The sequence below is a fragment of the Gouania willdenowi genome, unplaced genomic scaffold, assembly GCF_900634775.1.
Source record: "Gouania willdenowi unplaced genomic scaffold, fGouWil2.1 scaffold_118_arrow_ctg1, whole genome shotgun sequence".
NCBI classification, from domain to species: Eukaryota; Metazoa; Chordata; class Actinopteri; order Blenniiformes; family Gobiesocidae; genus Gouania; species Gouania willdenowi.
In genome coordinates this window covers 83,706-107,883 of record NW_021144866.1, presented here as the reverse complement: position 1 = coordinate 107,883, position 24,178 = coordinate 83,706, and the positions used below count along the sequence as shown (strand labels likewise).

Genomic DNA, 24,178 nt, shown 5'->3' with positions numbered 1-24,178 from the left:
AAAAGTACACAAAATTATTTCAAAACTGTCACGGGTAGCAGACAGGACCCAATTGCAGGACTCAGAGGCAGGATTGTGTTACAAAATCTTTATTTTAACAACATATAGCACCGACTGACGTGAGGAACAGGGCGATCCTCAACCTGGGGTGTGCGGCCGACCTGGACTCCAGACTGACGAGTAGGACGGACCAGACGTGAAAGACTAACAGACCAACAAGGGAGATACACACAGACAGGATATATATAGGTGACGTGATTATAGCAGATTGACTACAGGTGTGGTGCTGACAGGAACGCCCAGAACATGTGACCCTCCCACTAGCTGAAGGTGATCCTCAGCCTAGTCCCTGACAAAAACCTCGCGAAATAACACAAATATAAACCAAATAATGGCAAAAACGCAAAAAAGAGAACAAGAATACACACAGAATTACTCAAAAACAAACTAAAATACACAAAACCACAGCAAAAATACACAAATTTACTCCATAAGAACACAAAAAGACTGCAAAAACACATTACAAAACAATGAAAATACATAAAATGACTGGAAAAAACACAAAAGGACAACAAAAACAAAATACAAAAAATTAGTCTAGAACGCACAAAATTATAGGAATATATTGTGATAATAGTTACTTATCTCTGATCTAATGGTTGTTATACATGATTTTCATAAACACTTTTGTTTACCACATAAACTTTTTACTTTTCTAGAAGTTTGTTGGACTTGTTTCATATTGGAGATTCATTTTTAGTGAAAGAGTGAAACTGTTTTAATTCTAAATGAATGTAAAAGTGCAGGAGGAGGACATGTGGTGTGTGTGTCACACAGTGTGTGTGTGTGGGGGTGGGTGGTACTATGGGCACTAGTGGGTGGGTAGGGGCTGTGATAGGACGTCCCTCCACATTATGTGGACTAAACCCTGAGCCTGGTCCTGATAAGTCACTCCCAGTCCCAGTCCCAGTCCAGCGCGCTGTGGAGTGCGTAAAACCAGACTTTAAAACCACGGTGACTTTAAAACGTCTTCCATGGACCGAGTGGCTGTGTCGGGCAGCACCATGGTGGTGGTCAGGGTGCTGGTCGCTCTGTGGGTCGGCCTGGGGAGCGCAGTGCACGGCATGCCCAAAGGGACGCACAGGGAGCGGCGGCAGGCGCAGCAGCATCACGTCTCCTCAGTGTCCCCAGGTAAGACACGTGATCAGATATGTATATTAAATATACAGTATATATGTAAAGTATGGAAGGAATCAAACCCTGCAGGAGTTTCACTTTAATGTCCTTGAGTTTCTGACCAATTTCTATTTCATTTAGGGAAATGCTATATGATCATTTGAGGAAAATTGCAGGATTTTGGAAAATACAGATGCGAGATTAAAAATGAGTTCCACCATGTGACATAAGCATTGGGGGAAAAAAGTTGAATGTATGTGTTTGGAGAGGCTGAGACATCTATAGTTGGTGTTTTACGCACAGACTCATGTTTTCTCTGTCGTTTTTACGGGCCAAATTTAAAGCAGGGGTTCACAACCTTGGGGTCAGGACCCCATTTGAGATCGCGAGACCCTGGGAGGGGGTCGCTAGATGTCATCAAGAAACTATAAGAATGTTTTTTGAACCATTTGAGCCTATTTTCTTTTTTTGCATATTTTTACCCTTTTTCTGCAATTACACCAAACTACACCACATTTTAAACTATTTTCACATTTTCTTGTCATACTTTTTGCTCCTTTTAATGCATTTTTGTTACTTTACTCCAATTTCAAATTTCAAAGTCTTTTCAGCACATTTTTTTTTTCACTTTCAAGGCATTTCCAGCACTTTTTAAACCCTTTCCACCTAATGTCACATATGTTGACCCATTATTGTCACTTTTAGCCTCTTGTCACCATTTCATGCCATTTTTTTTTCGTTTTGCCATTTTAACCACATTCACTGTTTGTCGTACTCATTATTTGCCCGTTTAAACTAATTATTCTGACTTTTTAAATTACATTACCATCCTCCTTCACATTTCTGCCACTTTTAAGCCAATGTTGACACTTTGAACCCTTTTTACCACATTTTTTGTCCGTTTTTGGCCACTCTCACTTTTAAAAATCCCATTTCACCACCTTTTCTTGTCACTTTTAACCCATTTTACCTGTGATTAAAACAAGGATTTACATCTTTAGGATTAAACATAAGAAAAGCTACTTTCTGTAACTGCTGCATGAACTTTGGTGATTGGTGTCACTGACGTTTGGGTGAAGACGTGAAACCATCAGGACAAACACAGAGAGATGAAATCATGGGACGTGAACAAAGAAGGTGTTTGATCGTCATGCTGTGTACTGTAAATGAGTTATCACTCACTCTGCTTTGTTTGGGGGGGGGGGTCTTTGAAGATAAACTAACGCATGCTGGTGACTTTACAGTTTTAAATAAAATGTTTATTCAGTTATCTCATTTTAATCATTTAATCCTTTGCTTTGGGTTTGACTGTTTTTCCAGTGATTTTGTTTGTCTTTCCAAAGTGAAAGCAACCCCCCCCCCCCACACACACACACACACACACACACAAACACCCTATTGAAGCTTGTGCATTGTAACATCTCATCATGTGTGTTTCAGACGGCTGCATCGAGAACGGTCGTCTATATGAGCTTAACGACCAATGGGAGAGGCCGTATCTGGGAAGCACTTTAGTCTGTACCTGCCATGGAGTCACAGGCATCAAGTGTAAAAGTAAACCTGAAGGTTGGTTCATTTCAGTTCTGCGGAACTGGAAAAAATGCACAATTTGACTCCAAAAATGCTCAAAATTCCAGAAATAAATGAAGAATATGACAAAAAAAATACACAAAATAACTCCAAAAAATACACAAAAATGCATAAAAGAACAACAATAAACATAAGTAACTCCAAAAACCCAAAGGACAAAAAAAAAATGCACAAAATTACAGAAAACTGGAAAAAATGACAACATAAATACTCAAAATAACTCCAAAAACACGTATATTAATAAGCGAAACACACAACATGCGAGAAAAATATATACAAAATGAAAACAAAATTACACAAAACTCCAAAAATATACAAAATGACCAAAAAATGACAACAAAAATGACTCAAAAAACACAGAAAAATACACAAATTAACTCCAAAAACACATAAAATGATAACAAAAATATTAAAAACAACAAAAACACACAACATGACAGAATAATATACCAAAGGACAATAAAAAAAAAAACACATGAAAATTACTCCAAAAACTCTTAAAATGAGAGAAAATTCTCTACAAAAGTACCTGAAGTTTGGTTTATTTTAGTGCTATCTGCACTATCGTTACTCTACATCTCTGTGTGTTTTGTGTGTGTGCAGCAGAGGAAAAGTGCTTTGATAAAATCAACCAGCAGTCCTACTCCGTGGGGGAAACGTACGAGAGGCCTAAGGACGGGATGATCTGGGACTGTACCTGCATCGGTTCTGGACGAGGAAAGATCAGCTGCACCATCGCCAGTAGGAACCAGAACCTAGAATCTAACACATCATCCTTAGCTCCACTAACCTCAAACCACACTTCCCAGCTAGTGTTTTTATTCTGTCCCACTTTAAATTGCCATGTGCCAGACTGATGCTGTAAACTTTTTTATTTATCTTTTTATCCATACGAGACCAGATGCAGATTGACAAATGTAGCTGTGCAGCTGTTTGCACTTATAGCCACTGGTTGGATAATGGTGGAAACATATTGGATTGTTTAATTATCTCTCACACATTTCTTCTCACACGTCTGTGTGTAGATCGCTGCCATGAAGGCGGAGCGTCGTATAAGATAGGAGACACCTGGAGCAGACCCCATGAAACAGGAGGCTACATGCTGGAGTGTGTGTGTCTGGGGAACGGAAAGGGGGAGTGGACCTGCAAACCAGTGGGTGAGTAAATCAGATGAAGAGTTCACTCTATATCGAGAGCAGGCAACAGGTCCCAAAGTACATGAAGAAAATGATTCCAAAAAATACACAAAATGTCAAAAAACATAACAACAAAAATAAACATAAATAATTCCAAATACCTAAAATGACCACAAAAAGGCATAAATTGGCTCCAAAAACGCACTAAATTACCGAAAAATGCAAATAATTATAAAAAACAGCACAAATTCACTCGGAAATGCACAAAATTACAGAAAAATGCAAAAGATGACAAGAGAAATACACAAAATAACTCCAAAAACATTTAAATTGATAACAAACACACAAAATGCAAGAAAAATCTATACAAAATGGTAACAAAAACACACAAAACAACAAAAATATACATAATGACAGAAAAAAAACATAAAAATGACAACAAAATACACAAAAATGACTTCAAAAACGCATAAAATGAGAACAAGATCTATATAAAATGACAACAAATACGCACAAAGCAACAAAAATACACAAAATCATAGAAAAATACAAAAATATTATGACAAAATACCCAAAAAAGACTGCAAAAACACATAAAATGAGAGAAAAATCTATAGAAAATGATAACAAAAATCCACAAAACAACAAAAATACACATAATGACAAAAAAACAAACGTAAAAATAACAAAATACAAAAAACTGATTCCAAAAACACACAAAATGACAGAAAAATGTACACCAAAGGATAACAACACAAAACAACATATGAAAATGTCTCAAATAATTCATAAAATGAGAGAAAAAAAAACTATACAAGATGATAACAAAAAATGCAAAAACAGATTTCTCATTGTTCTTAATGCTGTCATAAATGTTGATAATGTGGATCAGACGCTGTGATAAAAGTCACCATCAGTAGAAAAGAAGCTGACTGGAGGATGAAGACGTAGGGAGGTGTTTTTCTTCTGCTATAAAAACTCTTTTTTTTGCGCAGCTGAAAGATGTTATGATAATTCTGCGGGAACGTCGTACGTCGTGGGTGAGACGTGGGAGAAGCCGTACCAGGGCTGGATGATCGTGGACTGCACGTGTCTGGGGGAGGGAAGTGGACGCATCACATGCACCTCCAGAAGTAAGACCACGCCCCCAAGTGTCCCCAATGTTTTTCTTATTTTTTATCACTTCAAAAGTTCACAAATGGTGACACGTTCAAAGAAAAACGTTTTTCTGCAACTACACCAAACATACCATTTTTTAACCTATTTTCATCACTTTTTCTTGCCATTTTTTTGCTCCTTTAATGCTTTGTTGCTACGTTACTCCTATTTCTGCCACTTTTCCATCAAATTTCAATGTCTTCTGCACTTTTTTCACTTTCAAGATATTTTCAGCACTTATAAACCCTTTCTACCACTTTTACCACCTAATGTTACATATATTGACCCATTATTGTCACTTTTAACCTCAATTCACCATATTTCTTTTTTTTTTTTTGAAAAAAAAAAAAAAAAAAAAAAAATTCACCATATTTCATGCTTATTTTTGCCAATTTAACCACATTCATGATTTGTCATGCCCGTTATTTGTTCCTACTTTTAAAATTACATTACCCCAACCCGCCTTCCCCTCATTTTTGTCTCTTTTAAGCGAATAATGACACTTTGACACTGTCAGTTTTTGGCCCCTTTTATTTGTAACTTTTAATCAATTTTTGTGGTTTTTAAAATCCCATTTCACCACCTTTTTGGTCATTTTTAACCCATTTTATTTCTGATTAAAACAAGGATTTACATTTTTAAGATCAAAGTCAGCAAAATGATGGTCCATTGTTCTATTAATCTGTGATAACCACATTTATTTATCTGATTATTGTCCACTGTTATCCAGAAAGTGTATTATTATTATTTGCTCCATAGAATAAAGTAATCTTAAAGATGTAAATCTTTGTTTTAATCACAAATAAAAGTGACCAAAAATGGTGGAAATGCTTGTGAAAAAACCACAGAACTTAGTTAAAAGTTGCACATTAGACTGGGCAAAAATGGACAGAAAAAGTGGTAAAAATGATTCAATATTGGCTTAAAAGTGGCAGAAAAAAGGAACGGTAAGTTTAAACTTGCAAATAATGGGCATGACAAATGGTGAATGAGGTTAAATTTGCAAAAAATAAACATGAAATATGGTGAAAAGAGGTTAAAAGTGACAATAATGGGTCATCATATGTGACATTAGGTGGAAAAAGTGTTGGAAATGGTTTACAAGTGCTGAAAATGTATTGAAAAGTGAAAAAAAATGTGCAGAAAAGGCATTTGAAAATTAATTTAGAAGTGACAAAAATGAATAAACAGTGGCGAAAATATGCTAAATAATGACAAGTGTGGTGTAGTTGCAGAAAAATGATAAAAATAAGCAAAAATGGCCTCAAATTGTTCTAAAAATGTGTATATTCTCTGCTTTAGACAATGTCTCACAGAGTCCGTTCTTCCTGTTTCTCTCAGATCGCTGTAACGACCAGGACACTCTCTCCTCCTATCGTATCGGGGACACGTGGACCAAGTCGGACGCTCGGGGACACCTGCTCCAGTGCGTGTGCACGGGTAACGGCCGAGGGGAGTGGAAGTGTGAGAGACACGCCTCCCTTCACACCACCGGCCTGGGTGAGAAGTGACGACATCTCCGTCCTTTTGTTTTGCTCCCCTCCTCGGCGTGGGGTGAAGAATGCGAGACAGATGTTGTGAGGAGCGATAGATAAGAGTCTTCAAACTCATGATCATGACCTCATGAGAAGGAGAATGTAGAGAGAGAGAGAGAGAGAGAGAAGTAAATGAGGGAATGAATGTGTGTTTTTGAAGTGGTTTGTTGTGATTATGGAGCGTTGGATAAATATATCTGCTTGTGTTGCCATAGGAACGGTGAAAATACATCACACGATTACATCATAGTCTTGTTTATTTCCTCTAATTCTGCTCTGCTTTACAAATACTGTACGTTTGTTCTCGTCCTTACACTAATGTGATTTTGATCCCCTACTCCAGAGGGTTTGTGACCCCATTTTTAAATCACAAATTTATGCTGACCCCCAACAATGTTTTTTATATAATTACTTTTTGATCATGTTTGTTATACTGTGTAAAAAATAATGTCTTTTTTCTTCTTCCCTTTTTTCTGCATTTTATTTTAACTAGATTTATATTTGATAAAGTTGATAAAGTATAGAATACAGTCGTTTAAGATTGTGTTTTAATTTGAAAAAATATTTACATTTTTTTAATTTATTTATTTTTTACTGAAAAAATGATGGAAGCCCGTTTCCGCCACAAAATACACTCACTAGTAAAGACATAATTGAAAAAATGTCATAATTAAAGTTGTAAAGTCACAATTATGAGATAAAAAGTCATAATTATGAGTTAGTAAAGATATAATTGAGATAAATGTCATAATTAAAGTTGTAAAGTCACAATTATGAGATAAAAAGTCATAATTATGAGTTAGTAAAGACATAATTGAGATAAAAAGTCATAATTATAGTTAAAAAAGTCATAGTTATGAGATAAAAAAACTCATAATTATGAGTTAGTAAAGACATAATTGAGATAAAAAGTCATAATTATAAGTTTAAAAAGTCATAGTTATGAGATAAAAAGTCATAATTATGAGTTAGTAAAGACATAATTGAGATAAATGTAATAATTAAAGTTGTAAAGTCATAATTATGAGAGTCATTTTACTAATTCGTAATCATAACTTTTTTATCTCATAATTATCTGTATTATTTGGTACGACCCCAGAAGAAAAAGCAGAAAATGAGAAAAATACACAAAATTACTCCAAAAAACATAAAAAACTTAGAAAAAAGCACAAAAGGGAAAACAAAACAACAAATATACACAAATCACTTTTCTTTATTTTTTTGGTTTTTGTTTATTTTTACTTTTTTATCCCAAAAAAAAAAAATACTTGTCTTTTTTTTTCTCCTTATTTTTGTTTTTCGTTTTCTATTTACTTGTTTTTTTATACACAAAATTACTCATACAACATTCAAATCCAACACGAAAACAAAAAATGACTTTCTCTATTACTGCTCATCAATCATGATTCTAAATGCTGACATAATCACATTTTTGCGGCCCCGCTGTGATAATAGTTTATGATCCCGCCCCTATGTTGTGATAAATTCCTGATGAGAACCCTGAACCCTGAACCTCTCTGTTCTATTCTAGGCACAGGTTCTCGTGTGATCACTAACATCCAGCCAGCGATCTACCAGCCTGTCTCCGTACCACAGCTCTCTCAGGACGGATCCTGTAGGACAGATTCAGGGCTTTCTTACTCCATCGGTCAGCGCTGGATTAAAACCCAAGGCCAGAAGCAGATGATCTGTACCTGCCTTGGAAATGGAATAAGCTGTGATCAATGGGGTTCGTTTCACTTCTATTTAAATCAATAAAAAAAGGATGAGGGCGGTAATTTAAATAATGAACCTGGTATGTTGTTGTTTTTGTTTTTCAGATGGACCGGCCCCAGTGTATGGAGGAAACTCTGGAGGGCAGCCTTGTGTGTTTCCGTTTGTTTACAAAGGGAAAACCTACCACTCCTGTACGTCTGATGGACGTAGTGAGGGACAACTGTGGTGTTCCACATCCTCCGACTATGAGACGGATCAGAAGTATTCCTACTGTACTGAGAAGAACGGTGAGCTGATCTATTTATTTAATTTTTGATCATGTTTAAAGATAACGGCTATAGGGTGACGATTTTAAAGTCGTGTGCTAAAATAAACAGTAACTTTTTGCAACATTTAGCAACAAACCACGTTTAAAAAACATGTATTTTGTCAGATTTACAGCAATATTTGTGAAATTTGTGATTTATGTCAATGTTAAATCTAAATGTTGAATATTAAATCTAAATGTTGAATATTAAATCTAAATCATCATGTTACATTTAAATAGGAATGTCAAATATTAAATCTAAATGCCAAATGTTAAATCTAAATTTTAAATCTAAATGTTAAAGCTAAATGATAATAAGCTTTTCTTTTGGTACTTTTGGTGAAATTGCATATTAGCTAAATATTTAGTTTCACATTTAGATTTATCTTCTAACATTTAGATTTAGATTTACCATTTCATATTTACATTTAACATTTAGATTTAGATTTAACATTTAAGATTTACGTTTGACATTTATCATTAACTGTAGATTTACATCTGGCATTTAGATTTAACATCTAGCATTTCGATTTAACATTTATATTTAAATGTAATATTTAGATTTAACATTTAGATTTAACATTGACATTATATTTTTATGAGAAAAAACTATTACAAATTTTACAAATATTGCTGTAAATCTGGTCAAAAGTAACGTAAAAAAAATTCTCATATGTTTTTTAAACGTGGTTTGTTGCTAAATGTTGCAAAAAGTTGTTGTTTATGTTAGCATGCGCAACTTTACAATCACCATGTTTACTGTGAACTCTGGGCTCGACTATCTGACCTGAGTCCATTAGAGTTCATCTCACTGATGGATTCTGGACCAAACCATTCACACATTTTTACACCAGCAGCAGAACTTTAAAGTCTACTTCAGAGTCCGTCTGATTTTATATTTGTTGTGTTCTTCAGTATTCGTAACAACTCGTGGTGGTAACTCAAACGGGGCCCTGTGTCAGTTCCCGTACCTCTACAACGGTCGGAACTACACGGACTGCACTGCTGACGGGCGGAGGGACGGGATGAAGTGGTGCGGCACCACCGAGAACTACGACGCAGAGCAGCGGTTTGGATTCTGTCCCATGGCTGGTAAGAGTAAACAAACAGAACTAGCTTTAGAACATATCTCTCTTTGCTCTGATTGACTTGTTAGGTTAGGCCAGGGATTCTCAACCTTGGGATCAGGACCCCATTTTGGGTCATAAGACTCTCGGAAGGGGTCGCCAGAAGAATATTTTTTGAACAATTTGAGCCCATTTTTTGCTTATTTTTACCCTTTTTCTGCAACGACACCAAACTTGCTGTATTTTAACCTATTTTCATCACTTTTTTTGCATTATTTTTGCTCCTCTTTAAGCATTTTTTCTACATTACTCCCATTTTTGCATTCTCCATCAAATGTAATGCCTTTTTTGCACATTTTTTTCCACTTTGAAGACATTTTTGGCACTTATGAACCATTTCAACCACTTTTCCACCTAATGTCACACGTTGACCCATTACTGTCACTTTTAACCTCTTATCACCATATTTCTTCCTTTTTTTTGCCAATTCAACAACATTCCCGATTTGTTATGCCCATTATTTGCCAGTTTAAACTAATTCTTCCAATATTGACGCCCTTTTTTTTTTACTGTTTTTGGCCAATCTACAACTTTTAACCAATTTCTGTGGTTTTTAAAATCCCATTTTACCACCTTTTCCACCATTTTGTTCCTTTAGGCTGAAAAGGTTGAGAACCACTGGCTTCTATGCTAACTGCTAGCGGTAACAGTTTACTAACAGTACTACTAAATCAGGTTCTTCACAGATAACAAGATTAGCATTCATTCATTAGCCGTTCAGACTGAAATGAGGTTTTTTTAATGTACATTTGCATACAGCAACAGAAAGTGGATTTGACAGGTTAGCCTAATTAGCTTAACTCAATTGAGCTAAGCTAGCAGACAGAAACTAATTAGCAGATGTTTTTTTTTTTAAGTCGGAATACAAACATTGTCTCACTGGAGCTGAGCCAGTGGGGGTTGTTTATACATGGTTAATGTTTCCTCTCTTGTATTATTTGGTTTCGTTTACGCCAGACATGGGCAACTGTTGGCGCGGGGACCACATGCTGCCCTTGGTCTAATTTTATACGGTCCCCAAAGTAATTGCAAAAAAAGATCCCAAAAACACACAAAATGGCAAAAAAAATACACTGAAAACACAAAATGAGAACAAATTTAGTCTAAGAACACACATTATGACAATAAAAATACACAAAACAACAGCAGTAATAACAAAATGAGAACAAAAATACATAAAAGTTTTCTGAAAACATGACAATTAAAATACATAAAACGACAATAAAACTACACTAAACAGCAATAATACACAAAACGAGAACAAAAAATACAGAAAATGACACTAAAAACATAACATGGCAACAAAAAAAACAAAATTATTTACAAAACACCCAAGACGACAACAAAATACAGAAAATGGCAGAAAAACACACAAAGCAACATCAAAAACGCCCAAAATTACAAAAGAAACACATAACAACAAGTGCAAACAAGATGAGCAAAAAATTATACAAAATGACAAAAAAAAAATACACAAAACAACAGCAATAATACACAAAATGAGAACAAAAATACACTATAAATCACACACAATCTGACAATATACAATATGATAGAAAAATATACAAACATGACAACAAAAATACACAAAACGATAGAAAAATATGCTAAATGTCTCCAAAAACACACAAAATGACAAAAAGGAAATAAACAAAAACAAATTGCAAAATGAAAATGAACACAATCACACATTGAAAAGGAGAAAAACACAAAATGACAGCAAAAACACACAGACACTCTTTGTTCTTTCCTGTATTAATGCTCAGATTAGTCATTATTGTAAATGCCGACATGTGTCCTTGGGATCAGACAATAACCCCGCCCCCTACTGTGATAAGTTGCCAATTTCTGCTTTACACTGAGTTGTCCTTGTCTGACAGTTCCCAGATGTTTTATCCAGATGTAGAAAAGCCAAAGTGTTCCTCTACGTTCCAACCAAAATGAGCTGACACAACAACGTTATGGGTTTATTGGTGACCAATGGCCATTGGTTGTTGTTGTTACACGAGTTTGTTCTTGTTAAACAAGGCAGCTGTCAAAGGAGTGGGCGGGGCTTGGTAATTACTTCACAGAGCTCATCAAACATGGGGGCCGTTAACATGTTAATGGGGGTGTTTAAACAGGTCGGGGTCTTCCTCCCTCCTCGACCTGCAGTAATCCTCTTCAAAGGCTCTTTGGATTCAATTTCCCATTTCACAGCTGTTTCCACTGTTGGTTTGAAGACACGCTTCAGAGATTTTTGCTTATTTTCACCCTTTTTCTGCAACTACACCAAACACGCCATATTTTAACCTATTTTCATCACTTTTTCTTGCCATATTTTTGTACCTGTTAATGCATATTTTGCTAGATTACTCTAATTTCTTCATCAAATTTCAATGCCATTTCTGCACATTTTTTCCACTTTCAAGACATTTTCAGCACTCACAAACCCCTTCCAGCACTTTTCCCCCTAATGTCACATATGTTGACCCATTATTGACACTTTTAACCTCTTTTCATCATATTTCATGCTTATTTTGGCCAATTTAACCACATTCATGATTTGTCACGCCCATTTTTTAACCAGTTTAAACAAATTCTTCCAACATTGACACTTTGAACCCTTTTTACTACTTTTTCTGTCCATTGCTCTAATATGCAACTTTTAACCAGTTTATGTGGTTTTAAAAATCCCATTTCATCCCCTTTTCTACCACTTTTGGTCACTTTTAGCCCATTTTATTTCTTATTAAAACAAGGATTTACATCTTGATAATGACTACAGTATATATTATGGCTCAAATAACTCAAAATGTCCTGTATAACAGTGGATATTATTCAGATGAATAAATAAATGTGGTTATCACAGCTTCATTGAACAATGAACCATCATTTTGCTGACTTTATTGATGGACCCCAAAAATCTAAAAGTGTTTCTACCGAAAAGCCAACAATGCCATTACTCCTAAAAGGTTTTTAACGATATGAAGTCACAGCGGTTTTTTTTCCTGGAACTCACTGTGCATGTGTTGAAGTATCTCTGGGCAAGATATCAAAACACAAGCTGCTTCTAAATAAGGACAAGGTAAGAGTAGGAGCACAGCACATTAGTCAGTGTGAGAACGTGAACGGGAGATTTGTTGACTATAAATCCAGATCGTCTCACAAGCAGCCGTAAATTTGTGTTTAATCATTGATTACTGAAGTAACCCCAAACTGTGTTCTTCATGAATCCATGACAAAAAACCATTTACTTTAACTGTAACTGTAATAAAAGGTTGTCTTATTAAATATGAGTAATTATTTTGTGCTGATAAAAAAAGTGTGGGATTTTGGCGTTTTTTTCCTGATAAAAATTTTTCATTTTAATAGACAATATCTTGAGTTCAAGATACGATATGTAAAAAGAAAAAAACAATATAAATAAATAAATAAAAATTAAATAAAAATGAATAATTAAATGAATGAAAAATAAATAAATAAAATTAAAAATTGAAGACACAATACGTAATGGTTTTGTGCGATCGATACAGTACAATATTAATATATTTATATGTATTTTTAAATTTTGTTTGTTTATTTATTTATTTATTTTCATTTATTTATTTTATTTTTATTTTATTTATTTATTTTACTATTTTTTACGCATATCGTATTTTGAACTCAAGATATTGTCCTACTCTAATAGATTATTATTATTTTCTGTTGTGCAAATCGGACAAAATGCCAAACTTTTATCAGGAAAAAATGACAAAACCCCACACTGTTTTATCAGCAGTATTATTAGCATACATAATTAAAAAAAAAATATTGGACTGAACTCTGTATGAGCTTTTGAAGTTTCAAATTGATTATGAAAAATAAAAAAAATGCTTTCTTTCTTAAAGTGCAAAAACTTAATTCCAGTCTGAAACTAGAACCATAGATTGTTTATGATCCATATACACTTCCTTTGCTGACCTGTAGGGGCAGATATTTAGCCTCAGGTTTTTCTTGTAGGTTCCAAATGCATCTTGGGAAACTTGGAAGTATACTTCAGTGGGAACACTCATCATCCTAACCATACTAATAGTAAATAGTAGACAGTATATACTCATTGAGTATAACCATCACTGACCAGGTATGGCAGCTGGTTAGCTGTTCCATGACTTTAATACTTTACCTACAGGCCATTTCAACATAACCTTGCCTGCAAGATGGATTCTCTTCACAAATACCAGAATCCATCTTGTGTTGTTCCTGCCTTTGCCTTTCGAACCCGAACCAAAACGGTTTGAACCAATCACGAGGCAGCGTTGTGGTTTAGGGCGGGATATCCTGGTGTGACGAAGACAGAAGCGTCAAAAGCAAAACTGGTGCATGCGCAGTTGCGGGAAGAGGAACTAGCTGGGCTACCGCTATTAGCATAGCTACAAATCAAAACAGGAGGATGGTTAACGTGTTCTTAACTCACATACTCGGGTTGCAAAAACAGCAAAAGTCACTCAACGACATAACGACCATCATTACTGTCCTAAAAGAGAGCTTTCACCAGCGGAGCCTTGTTGTTGTTGTAGCAGCATCTCTGCGGCGCATGCCGATGACGACATCATCATTTGTTACCGTGTGATTGGCTAAAACAAATCATGGTGGACAGGCGCTTCGCCCAATCAGCTTCAAGCATTCTGTTCATGTCCCTCCCTGGGTTAGGGACACAGACACAGAGTTAGAGGGAGGGGCTTCACATCAATCTGGCTTTTGCCAGGTTAATTTCAACAATAATTACCACCTTTCCAGATTTTTGCACAGCTCCACCTTCAAGGTATTAAAGACTAACTTCAAACAGCTGTTTTCTACGTTGTATTCAGTCTTTCTTTCCTATAGAGTCTAGACACACACAGGTGTGTTTTGTGTAACTTTCTATTCACGCTCTACAGTGACTTTACAAATATTAACTATCAGAGTGTATCTAAAGTTGTCCTTGGTGTTTTCCAGCCCATGAAGAAGTTTGCACCTCTAGCGAGGGTGTGATGTACCGCGTGGGCGACCAGTGGGACAAACGCCATGACGTCCTGGGTCACATGATGAGGTGTACCTGTGTGGGCAACGGCAGAGGAGAATGGAGCTGTGTGGCGTACTCCCAACTGAAAGGTAGGGGTGACAATTGACGACTCATTTTAGCGTTCCCCGAGTGAAGAGGTCAAAGGTCACTGTGTAACACCATCTCTCAGCTAGCAAAAAAGGTCAACAGGAAATCTGCGCACCTGCAACTTATTTAGAGCTTTAGCTCCACCTGCAGGGTTTACACAAAGGAAAGGTTATGGAAACATGCTCACACACACACACACAGTATGGCAAAAACACTGCATTATAGTAGCAGTACACGTGTTTTTTTTACGCTGATGAAGCTGTTGTGTACTCTGCAGACCAGTGTAGTGTGGATGGGTTGACGTATGAAGTGAATCAGACGTTCACCAAACAACACGAGGAAGGATACCTGATGAACTGCAGCTGCTTCGGACAGGGGCGTGGCCGCTGGAAGTGTGACGCCATCGGTGGGTTCAGACAAAATCACACACTTTCACAGCTTCCTTCTCGTTCTGGCTTGTTAGCGGACATTTTTTTTGAGCTGTTGAGGAACAATTGTCAATATTCTTGATTTGCGCCGATGTGTACTTTTTGATTAGCTTCAAAATACTGTCACAAATTAACCTGCTGCATGTTTTTTTTCCATTTATATTCCACCTTAAATCGATTTAACAATATTGTTTTGATTTGGTATCAAGTGATAGTTGAGTGTTGCTTTTGTTCACATTTCAATTTCTCTCTTGTCTTCAAGCAAACTTTAGTTTGAAAGACAACATTTAGAAGCGAGACCAGGGTGCTATATAGGTTAGCTTACATGTTAGCTAGCATGTAGAGCTCGGAAGCGGGTATTGGACATGATACCGAGATGCGTACCAACGATGTCACTTTTCTCACAGCCTCAACCAATTAGATTTGATTTATCAATGATGCAGTTTGGTTGTATACGTTTAGTGCAGTGGTTCCCAAACTGGGTACCGCACCCCCCGAAGGAGGGGCGGGGGTCATCAAGCATGGAAAATATGTATTTTTAAAATTTCTTTACACTCAAACAACTTTATTATAACTGTTTTAAAATACGTGATTACACATTTTTAATGCGTTTTTTGAAGAGGAATCACAATTTTACCATTTTTCAATATAGATAGCATTTTTACTCATTTTGTTTACATTTTGTTGCGATTGGGGGGCCCAAAAAAAATTTATTCTTTAAAAGGGGGTCGCATCAGAGAGTTTGGGAACCACTGGGTTAGTGAAAGTGATAATGAAAGTTTAATTATTATGCGACTTGGACAGCAGTACGCATTATTTTGTAAATGATACAGCTCCGCCTATGGAGGCGGAGTCACATAGAGTTTGTCGGCATTTTTGCCTTTCTCAGACATGCCGAGAGGTCCTTAATCGACCTGTTAGCATAGCTTGTTAGCTTACTGACTCACACCTATCCAGCACACACTAAAAATAACGAGATTGTTTGCATTCCCATTATGTAACGATGTTGCTGCTCTACCCTTAGAATACTGTGTTATCTTTTTACTTTTGTTTGGACTGTGAAAGCTTTTAAAAATAGCTCTGTGTATTTCAGAAACAAAGTTTGCTTTGGAAAAATCCCTCAGAGCAGCAGCTGCAGCTTGTAAAAAAGAATCTTTGTAATGAAACATCTTGTGCTCCAAACTCTACAGACCAGTGCCAGGAGCCAGAGACCAGAGTTTTCTATCAGATCGGAGAGTCCTGGGACAAAGTCATCCACGGAATCATGTACAAGTGCTACTGTTATGGGAACGGTGTTGGAGAGCTGAGCTGTGAGCCCCAGCAGTCTTACCCTGGTAAGAGTTAACCATAACTACCAGTACACACCCATTCTGTGTGTCACACTCATTCTTTGTTGCATCTCTTGTGGACAGAACAAATTGTAGCGACTCCAGCGCTCACAGTGAGAAACGTTAGTTTAAGTCACCTGGGAAATGGGGCCCTTGACTTTGATGTGAAACAGGCCGAGAGGGGAGGGGTGTGATTTCCTCTTTTACAAGTGCGGCCCCCCAATTTGAGCTTTTGTTCCTGCCCGCATGGGGTACATCGCTGTGTTTCTACAGCTGCACACACACACACACACACACACACAGACACACACACACAGATAGGCTGTTTCTTTTAACCGTATACTTACTTTGAATGATGTTGTGTTTTTTTTATTTATCATGTTTTGTGCTTTTTCACTACTTTTTGTTTTCACCTTTGCCTTCAAAGCTCTACATGCTGTGCCTCGTATGAAATTCCTAGAGAGGTTTTCTGTTTGGTCCTATTCTGTTTGGCATTTCCTTCACCTGAAAGTGAGAATGAAACTCAGTTGTGTAGATGTAGGGTTTGTTGAGAGTAAAAGCATAGAATTCTGTCACAGTTGCCACGGTTACATTATATTTTTTAATTCAGAATTGATTATTTGGAAATAAATGATTCGTAATTAAAGTGTTCTGCTTTGTTTTTACATGGAAATAGTCATTCTGAATTGAGGTTTACATGGAAAGCAGGTGTATTTGGCTTTATTTAATTCCGCTTTAGGTCTGGGAGTTGGGAAGGGTTCTCATTATCATCTATCGGGAAAAAACACAAAACAAACCTTTTCACTTTTATTTTTATACTTGTATATGTATATATATATTACAGTTATATATTTTCTAAGGCTTTTAGTAAATAAATAGTCTTGGCTCAAGTCCAACACTTGCTTTGGGTGGCCATCGTGGATTATGTGCTCACCCATATGTGCGCAGAATGAGCGGAATTAATTTAAGCGGAATGAACATATCCAAGATCAAGGAATTATGCCATTTGGAATTTAAATCAGAATAAACCAGCCACTTACTTTAGATTTAAGTTTAATTTGGAACGGTCATTTTTATTCTAAATTAAGTGTTTACAAGGTTCTCAAAGAGGATTTAACTTTTATTCTGAATTAAGGCACTCATGTAAACATAGCCAATGACACATGATTTATTGAGAGTAAAAGCATTGAATTCTGTCACGGTGTTGGCGTGTATGATTGCATAGCGGTATTAAAATTCTTCTTCAGGTTCATCAGGAACAATCCAAAGTGTTCCTTATTTGTGTTGTTTGTGAAGCAGGTTGATGGCACATATAAAATGTAGGGCAGTATTCCTCCATAATTGGTCGTAATAGCAACCAGCTGTGAACTTGTGTGTGTGTGTGTGTGTTTATGTGTGCCTGAGCTCACAAACTCGAGCCAGTGAAGATTTAAGGGGCCAGTGTGAGCCAGATCCAGACTTGAACTCAGTCGGTTTATCGCGTTGCCAAACCATAAAAGGTAAAAAAGATGAAAAAGCCTTTGTAATGTGTTCAACGTTGGCACAACGTTTCTGATAAGATCCCCTAAAAATGTCTTTCCTGTCTGCTGTGCAGTGTTTACGTCTCCTACGCTGAGGTGCAATTCAGTCCTTTGTCGCTATCCAAGCATCACGTCCTTATCAGCCCCTTGGTTTTTTTTTTGGGGGGGGGGGTTTGTCTGTTAACGTGCAGAATGTATCAATGTTGTGTCTAAAGCTAGTGAAGATGGATGTGCAGCTACTTCCCACGTTTGATACCCGAGTCAACCAGTGGCCTATGGCTGTGTAATTGGTCCCAGATTGTTTTTGAGGTTTGTGTATGTGCACTGGGAGACTTTACGGTTAACCGAGCCACTTGCTCAGAAACTTTGATTGGAAGCTTTGCTATTTGGAAACGCGGTTAGGAAACCTCAGCTCTTTATAGAAGCTACTAGTTTCTACCAGTGCAGCTTCTGTCAGAAATGTGTTCGCCACATGACGCGTGTTTACATTAAAGATGACTCGATACCCTTCTTAGAGTTTCAAAGCCATTCTAGATGCCTGGCTATTCTTCTTTTTCTTTTCATCTTTATTCTTTCAGCCTGTAGAAAAGAGAATGAGAATGTGTGTTTTGAGAATGTAAAAAGCTGTAAATCTCTTAGTCCTTCCTTTATTTGCAGTGTTGCAGATGCAATTGATGAAGAGGATGTTTTAAACTTTAGATTTTAAAAAGCAGAGGGAAATTCCTCCAGGCTCTCAGCAGTTGGAATGTAACAGGGGCTTGTGAGTTTCAACCCCCCCGACTCATTCTATATTCTGCACAGGAACACAGTGATAGTGGCTACGTTTACGTGAGAGTTTTAATTCCCCTTTAATTCAGAATAAAAGTAAAGTCCTCTTTAAACACCTCATTCCGAATGAAAATGGCCATTCAGATTTATACTTAAGTCCAAAATAATAGGCTCGTTAATTTGAATGATGCAACATTATTATATAATAATAATTCCTAGATCTTGTATACGAAGAAGGTCTTTCCACTCCGTTACCTTTTTGTGCTAACGGAGTGGAATGGACAACATGAACGTTGGTGACATCACACACTGAGGCACAACTCAATGGTTCCTGTTGTAATGCCTTATGTCCTTCATTGCCTCTTTAAGAATTGACATCAAAAAGTTGTTCTCAGGTTTCCATGGATACGGTTGATGGTAACGGAGTGGAAAGGAAAAAGGAAAAGTGATGAAAATCATCACTCGAACCTGTGTACCTTATTCCGAATTTAAATGGCAATTCCAAATTGAACTTAAATCCAAATTAAGTGGCTGGTTTATTCATAATTCCAAATTGAATAATTCCTCGATCTTGTAAACGTTTAATTCTGCTTTAAATTAATTCCGGTCATTCTGCGCATGCTCGTCCTGACGCACTGGTGACGACATAATCTAAGATGGCCGCCCGAAGCAAGCGTTGAACTCGAGCCGAGAATATCAATTTAATAAAAGCCTTAGAAGACACAGATAAAATACAAAGATTCGTGGACGGAAGCGTAAATGTGGATATTCATGGATATATTACACCCACATTTGGCACTTTGACACGTGCTGTAGATAGAGACAGAGCGTCTTCTGTCTCCTTCTCCTCAGCTGACCAAAGTCAACCACTATGTTATTGTCCAGCTGCTGCTTCAAAACTGCATTCAAAATAAAAGTGGTCTTCTATGTTGCAGCCGAAAAGATAGGATAACCACATTTGGTGTGTGGCTTTAGGTTATCAATATGTTGATGGAGTTCGAAAATGAGAAGAGCGCAATTATTTTTTACGGAGTTATTGCCCTTATTCCATTTTTCTTTATTCTGTTCGAGGTATCTTCAAAGTGGACAGCTTTCCCTAGAAACCGTTTAATATAGTTAGTAATTTTATATTCTGATGTGATAATATTTTCTTATGTATACATCTAAGTTCTTAGATTTAGGACATTTAGGAAAAGGTTGTGAGTTCTAATGAGAACCATTCTGGTGGAGGATGTTGATGACTATGCCTTCTTGTTTTGTTTAGCTTAAAATCTCCTCTTTATCAAGTGCATGATTGTCCTCACTCCTCTTTCTCTGATTGGTCCTTTACTAACAGGTGGTCAACGCCCAGTTCAGGTGATCATCACTGAGTCTGGAAACCAGCCCAACTCCCATCCCATCCAGTGGGACGCTCCATCGTCTGCACACATCACCCAGTACATCCTTAAATGGAGAACAGTGAGTTTAACAGCCTAATACAACAGTTGATACACACGGTAACAAATGTGTTGGAATAACACAATGATTGAGTATAAACAAATATCCTTGTTGGGAAATAACTGGCCCAGTTGCTCATTTAATCACCATTTAGTTTAAAACATTTTTTTATTCTCTGTCTACATAGGGGTAAGGGTGAAATTTTGATTAAAGGCACATTTGAGACGTTAAAAATCATGGAATTTAAAGTTTGCACTCAATATTCCATATTAACTGTGCTGAATTCTTACTAATTTTTGTTTAACATGGGGTTGAATGATGTAATCTTGTCCATTCCACTAAAAAAGGTAACGGAGTGGTTTCCATGGATACGATTGATGATAACGGAGTGGAAAGGAAAAAGAAAAGTGCTGAAAATTGTCAAACGAATCTACATTACAAAAAAAAAACAACTGGATCTAAAAAGCTAGGATTTTTCTGCTTTATTAAGCAATACACACTTGATATTTTAGTGGGTAATTTTTTTCCTTAAAACAACATTTTAAAAAGAATCAGACCCAAACGTATTTTTTTCCCAAATGTGCTCCTAATGAAAATTTCTGCCATATTGCTTTGGATGGTAACACATAAACACACCCACTAGAGTGATATGTTAAATTCAGACAACCTGACATCATCGTCAACTGCCAGTCTTCTTCAGAGGTGTCTGCTGGTTGTTCTCATGTTTTCTTGACTTCCGCTAAATAATTATGTGGCTTGACGATGAGATCGGTGTCATTTCCTGCGTTTCTTGCTTGTTCCGTTTTTGCAGAAATACACCAACAACCCGTGGAGGGAGGTGATGATTCCTGGACATCTGAACTCTTACACCATCTCTGGTCTGAAACCAGGCATCACCTACGAAGGTCAGCTGATCAGCGTACTGCGTTTCGGACGCAAAGAGATCACACGCTTTGATTTCACCACCACTTACGGATCCTGTGAGTAGAGATTTAAACGTGTAACACTGAAACTAGACCGTAATATATTATGTTTTATCTGGGAATTGAGGTATTTTTCTCTCTTTATATTGGTTATTTTTAAGCTTTTAGTCATTACTCTGAATTGTTGATCTCTGTTTCACCTGCAGTGGCTACAACTCAAGGTGAAACCACCATTCTTCCTCCTGTGGTCGACATTTCCGAGTCTGTGACTGAAATCACGTCGAGTAGCTTTGTCGTTTCCTGGGTTTCTGCTTCAGACACAGTCTCTGGTTTCAGAGTCGAGTATGAACTCACTGAGCAGGGCCAGAGCTCTGGTCAGGCTGTTGTGTTGGGTAAGGAGAGGATTTTCAACAGATAAGAAACGCCACAAGAACCCTGAACTGTCTGCAAAGTGTTGACGTGACACTCTTTTCTTGTCTTTTCTTAGATCTGCCTCGTTCTACAACTTCAGTGAATATTGAGGAGCTTCTTCCTGGGAGGAAATACACAGTTAACGTGTATGAGGTCACAGACGAGGGGGAAAACAACCTCATCCTGACTACTTCACAAACAACAGCACCTGATGCTCCTAAAGAGCACGAAGTGGAAGATGTTGGAGAAAGTTCTATTGTGATCACGTGGGAAAAGCCTCTGGCTCCCATCACTGGTATGTTACACCATTATATTCGTCTCGGTATTTGTCTTTTTCTTTCTTTTCTCCGAGGAAATCCTACTTGTTATGCATGAACAGCTGCTATAATAATCTCACTGGTGTTAGAACTTGCATCAGCCTAACTCCACGTGTGTCTCCTCAGGTTACCGTGTCGTGTACACGCCGTCCATCGAAGGCGAGAGCACAGAGCTCACCCTCCCTGACACGGCCACGTCTGTGACCCTCAGTGACCTTCTGCCTGGAAAGATGTACAACATCAGCATCTACGCCGTGGAGGACAGCCTGGAGAGTGAGCCTATCTTTGTGCAGGTCAACACATCTGGAGACCCACTGCCTGGTAAATCAGCTTTTTACGTTAATGGTTACGTGTGACACGAGAGAAAGTGGGCTCCAAATATTCTTCAGTAGGTTTCTGTTAAGCATCTCTTCGTATTACCGTATTTTCCGGGCTTTTAAACGCACCGCTGTATTGGCCGCATTCCAATAATTTTGCCATTTTCCAAGAAAAAGTCACAAACAGTAACACATATGCTGCATTCTATTGGCTGATGAGGGTGCCCTTTAAATGACTCGGCCAATCAGAACGGGCTGGTAGGCAGGCTGCAATAGACCCATTAATAGCCCATGTCACTAGGCTGGAGGCAAAAACAGGAAACGCCGCTGGCTAAAGCATAGATCTATATAAACACTAGATGACGCAAGCGGGATTCGCCAGCGTAGCTTACGGCGGCCATCTTACCTCAGACAACTGACGTTCTGACATTCTGACGCGCTCTACGGTAGCTGTAGGAAGGTGAGTGATCAGCTTCAGCAAAAATACCCGTAACTCGACAGAATATTGGCGGATTTACAAATGGTTTGCCTTGTTACAAACCTTATTATACGTAGGTATGACATAGGATGCTTGTACTGTATATGTTAAATTTGCCACTTGCCATTTGAAAATTGGTTGAAAATTGAGCCAGTTAGGGTTATTTAAATAGTACATGCACCATTGACATCGACGTAATGAGCAGGGCCATCTGTCTGAGGTAAGATGGCTGCCACGTTGCTACATCGCTCCCCAACAGCGCTGGTAAGTCATCTAGTGTTTATACAGTGTATATATGGTGGTTTGCCTCCAGGCCAAGCCCCGCCCATCAAAATATGTCACAATGTTTACAAACAATCAAAGGATTGATACGCCCATTTGGTTTAATGGAGATTTCTGTGTATTTCCACGTATTCTGATGAGTTTCAACTGATGAATTTTCATTTACGCATGAAGTCTCCTCGTCACTGCTCTACGTCTGCATATCCGTGCATTCCGTTTATTATTTCCTGCTATTAAAAACTAGCTGAGATATCTTACCTTATATTTTTATACGCTCTTTCCACCGTAAATGCATACGTGTGCACAGCTACCCACTCTACAAACTTCAATATATTATCAGTATTTTATTTATTTATTCTGTTTTTATTCAGAATGGCAAATTTCCATCACATACATTATTCACAATAATAGTCATACATACAAACTATAGATATAGTTCAATTCAGGCAATTTTGTCCATACTGTCCTTCCGGTTTTTTTTTTTTTTTTTTTAACATATCATACAACAGTATAGTCAAAAACAATGAGAAACAGAACATAACTGGGAAGCGCACTCATAACAACACATTCTCATACAAAAACAGGGATGAATCAGATCAGATTGGCTTCACATACTTAGTCCATTTGCTCCAGACCTGGTAGAATTTGTCTTTTTCAACTCTGAGGGATGAGGATATGTTCTCCATCACAATAATGCCATGGATGATTTCTATCCATTCCTCAATGGTGGGAACATCTGCCTTTAACCCTTCCCTGGTGATGGCTTTCTTGCTGGCTACCAACAGTACCACCTGCAGCTTTTCATCCCTCATGTTCTATGTAGCAAAAATACATTTTCACACATTCAAATGGAATGTTCAGCAAACATCTTATTTGAGGCACAGAAAATAAAAACAAATATTCAACAGATGTAGGACGTCTGCTGTCACTCGCTCCTACGCAATTTTCCTCCACTCGGACGGCGTTCTGCATCCTGTAATTAAAGCTGTGAGTGCTTTCCCTTTTCCTATATTTTCCAAAGCTTGTTTTTGAACATTCAGTTCACCTTGATGTTCAGTGGATGTTACAGTACAGTCATTCCACTGTAATATTCTGCCTCCCGACACCCGCTTTC

The 24,178-nt window shown here is 37.4% G+C and overlaps 1 protein-coding gene across 1 annotated transcript in view; it reads left to right on the top strand.

The window, feature by feature from the left end:
- Nucleotides 1–1,034: 1,034 nt before the first annotated feature.
- The window catches only part of LOC114458414 (fibronectin-like), a 50,332-nt gene continuing 27,188 nt past the window's right edge, over nucleotides 1,035–24,178 (top strand). The window contains exons 1-17 of the mRNA XM_028440781.1: nucleotides 1,035–1,191; nucleotides 2,617–2,742; nucleotides 3,370–3,507; nucleotides 3,792–3,923; nucleotides 4,898–5,035; nucleotides 6,402–6,560; nucleotides 8,127–8,324; nucleotides 8,416–8,598; nucleotides 9,534–9,710; nucleotides 14,702–14,857; nucleotides 15,133–15,261; nucleotides 16,474–16,617; nucleotides 20,236–20,357; nucleotides 21,148–21,316; nucleotides 21,466–21,651; nucleotides 21,747–21,965; nucleotides 22,114–22,308. Of these exons, the coding sequence (XP_028296582.1) occupies nucleotides 1,035–1,191; nucleotides 2,617–2,742; nucleotides 3,370–3,507; nucleotides 3,792–3,923; nucleotides 4,898–5,035; nucleotides 6,402–6,560; nucleotides 8,127–8,324; nucleotides 8,416–8,598; nucleotides 9,534–9,710; nucleotides 14,702–14,857; nucleotides 15,133–15,261; nucleotides 16,474–16,617; nucleotides 20,236–20,357; nucleotides 21,148–21,316; nucleotides 21,466–21,651; nucleotides 21,747–21,965; nucleotides 22,114–22,308 (2,728 nt within the window). The remainder of the gene's footprint in view (nucleotides 1,192–2,616; nucleotides 2,743–3,369; nucleotides 3,508–3,791; nucleotides 3,924–4,897; nucleotides 5,036–6,401; nucleotides 6,561–8,126; nucleotides 8,325–8,415; nucleotides 8,599–9,533; nucleotides 9,711–14,701; nucleotides 14,858–15,132; nucleotides 15,262–16,473; nucleotides 16,618–20,235; nucleotides 20,358–21,147; nucleotides 21,317–21,465; nucleotides 21,652–21,746; nucleotides 21,966–22,113; nucleotides 22,309–24,178) is intronic.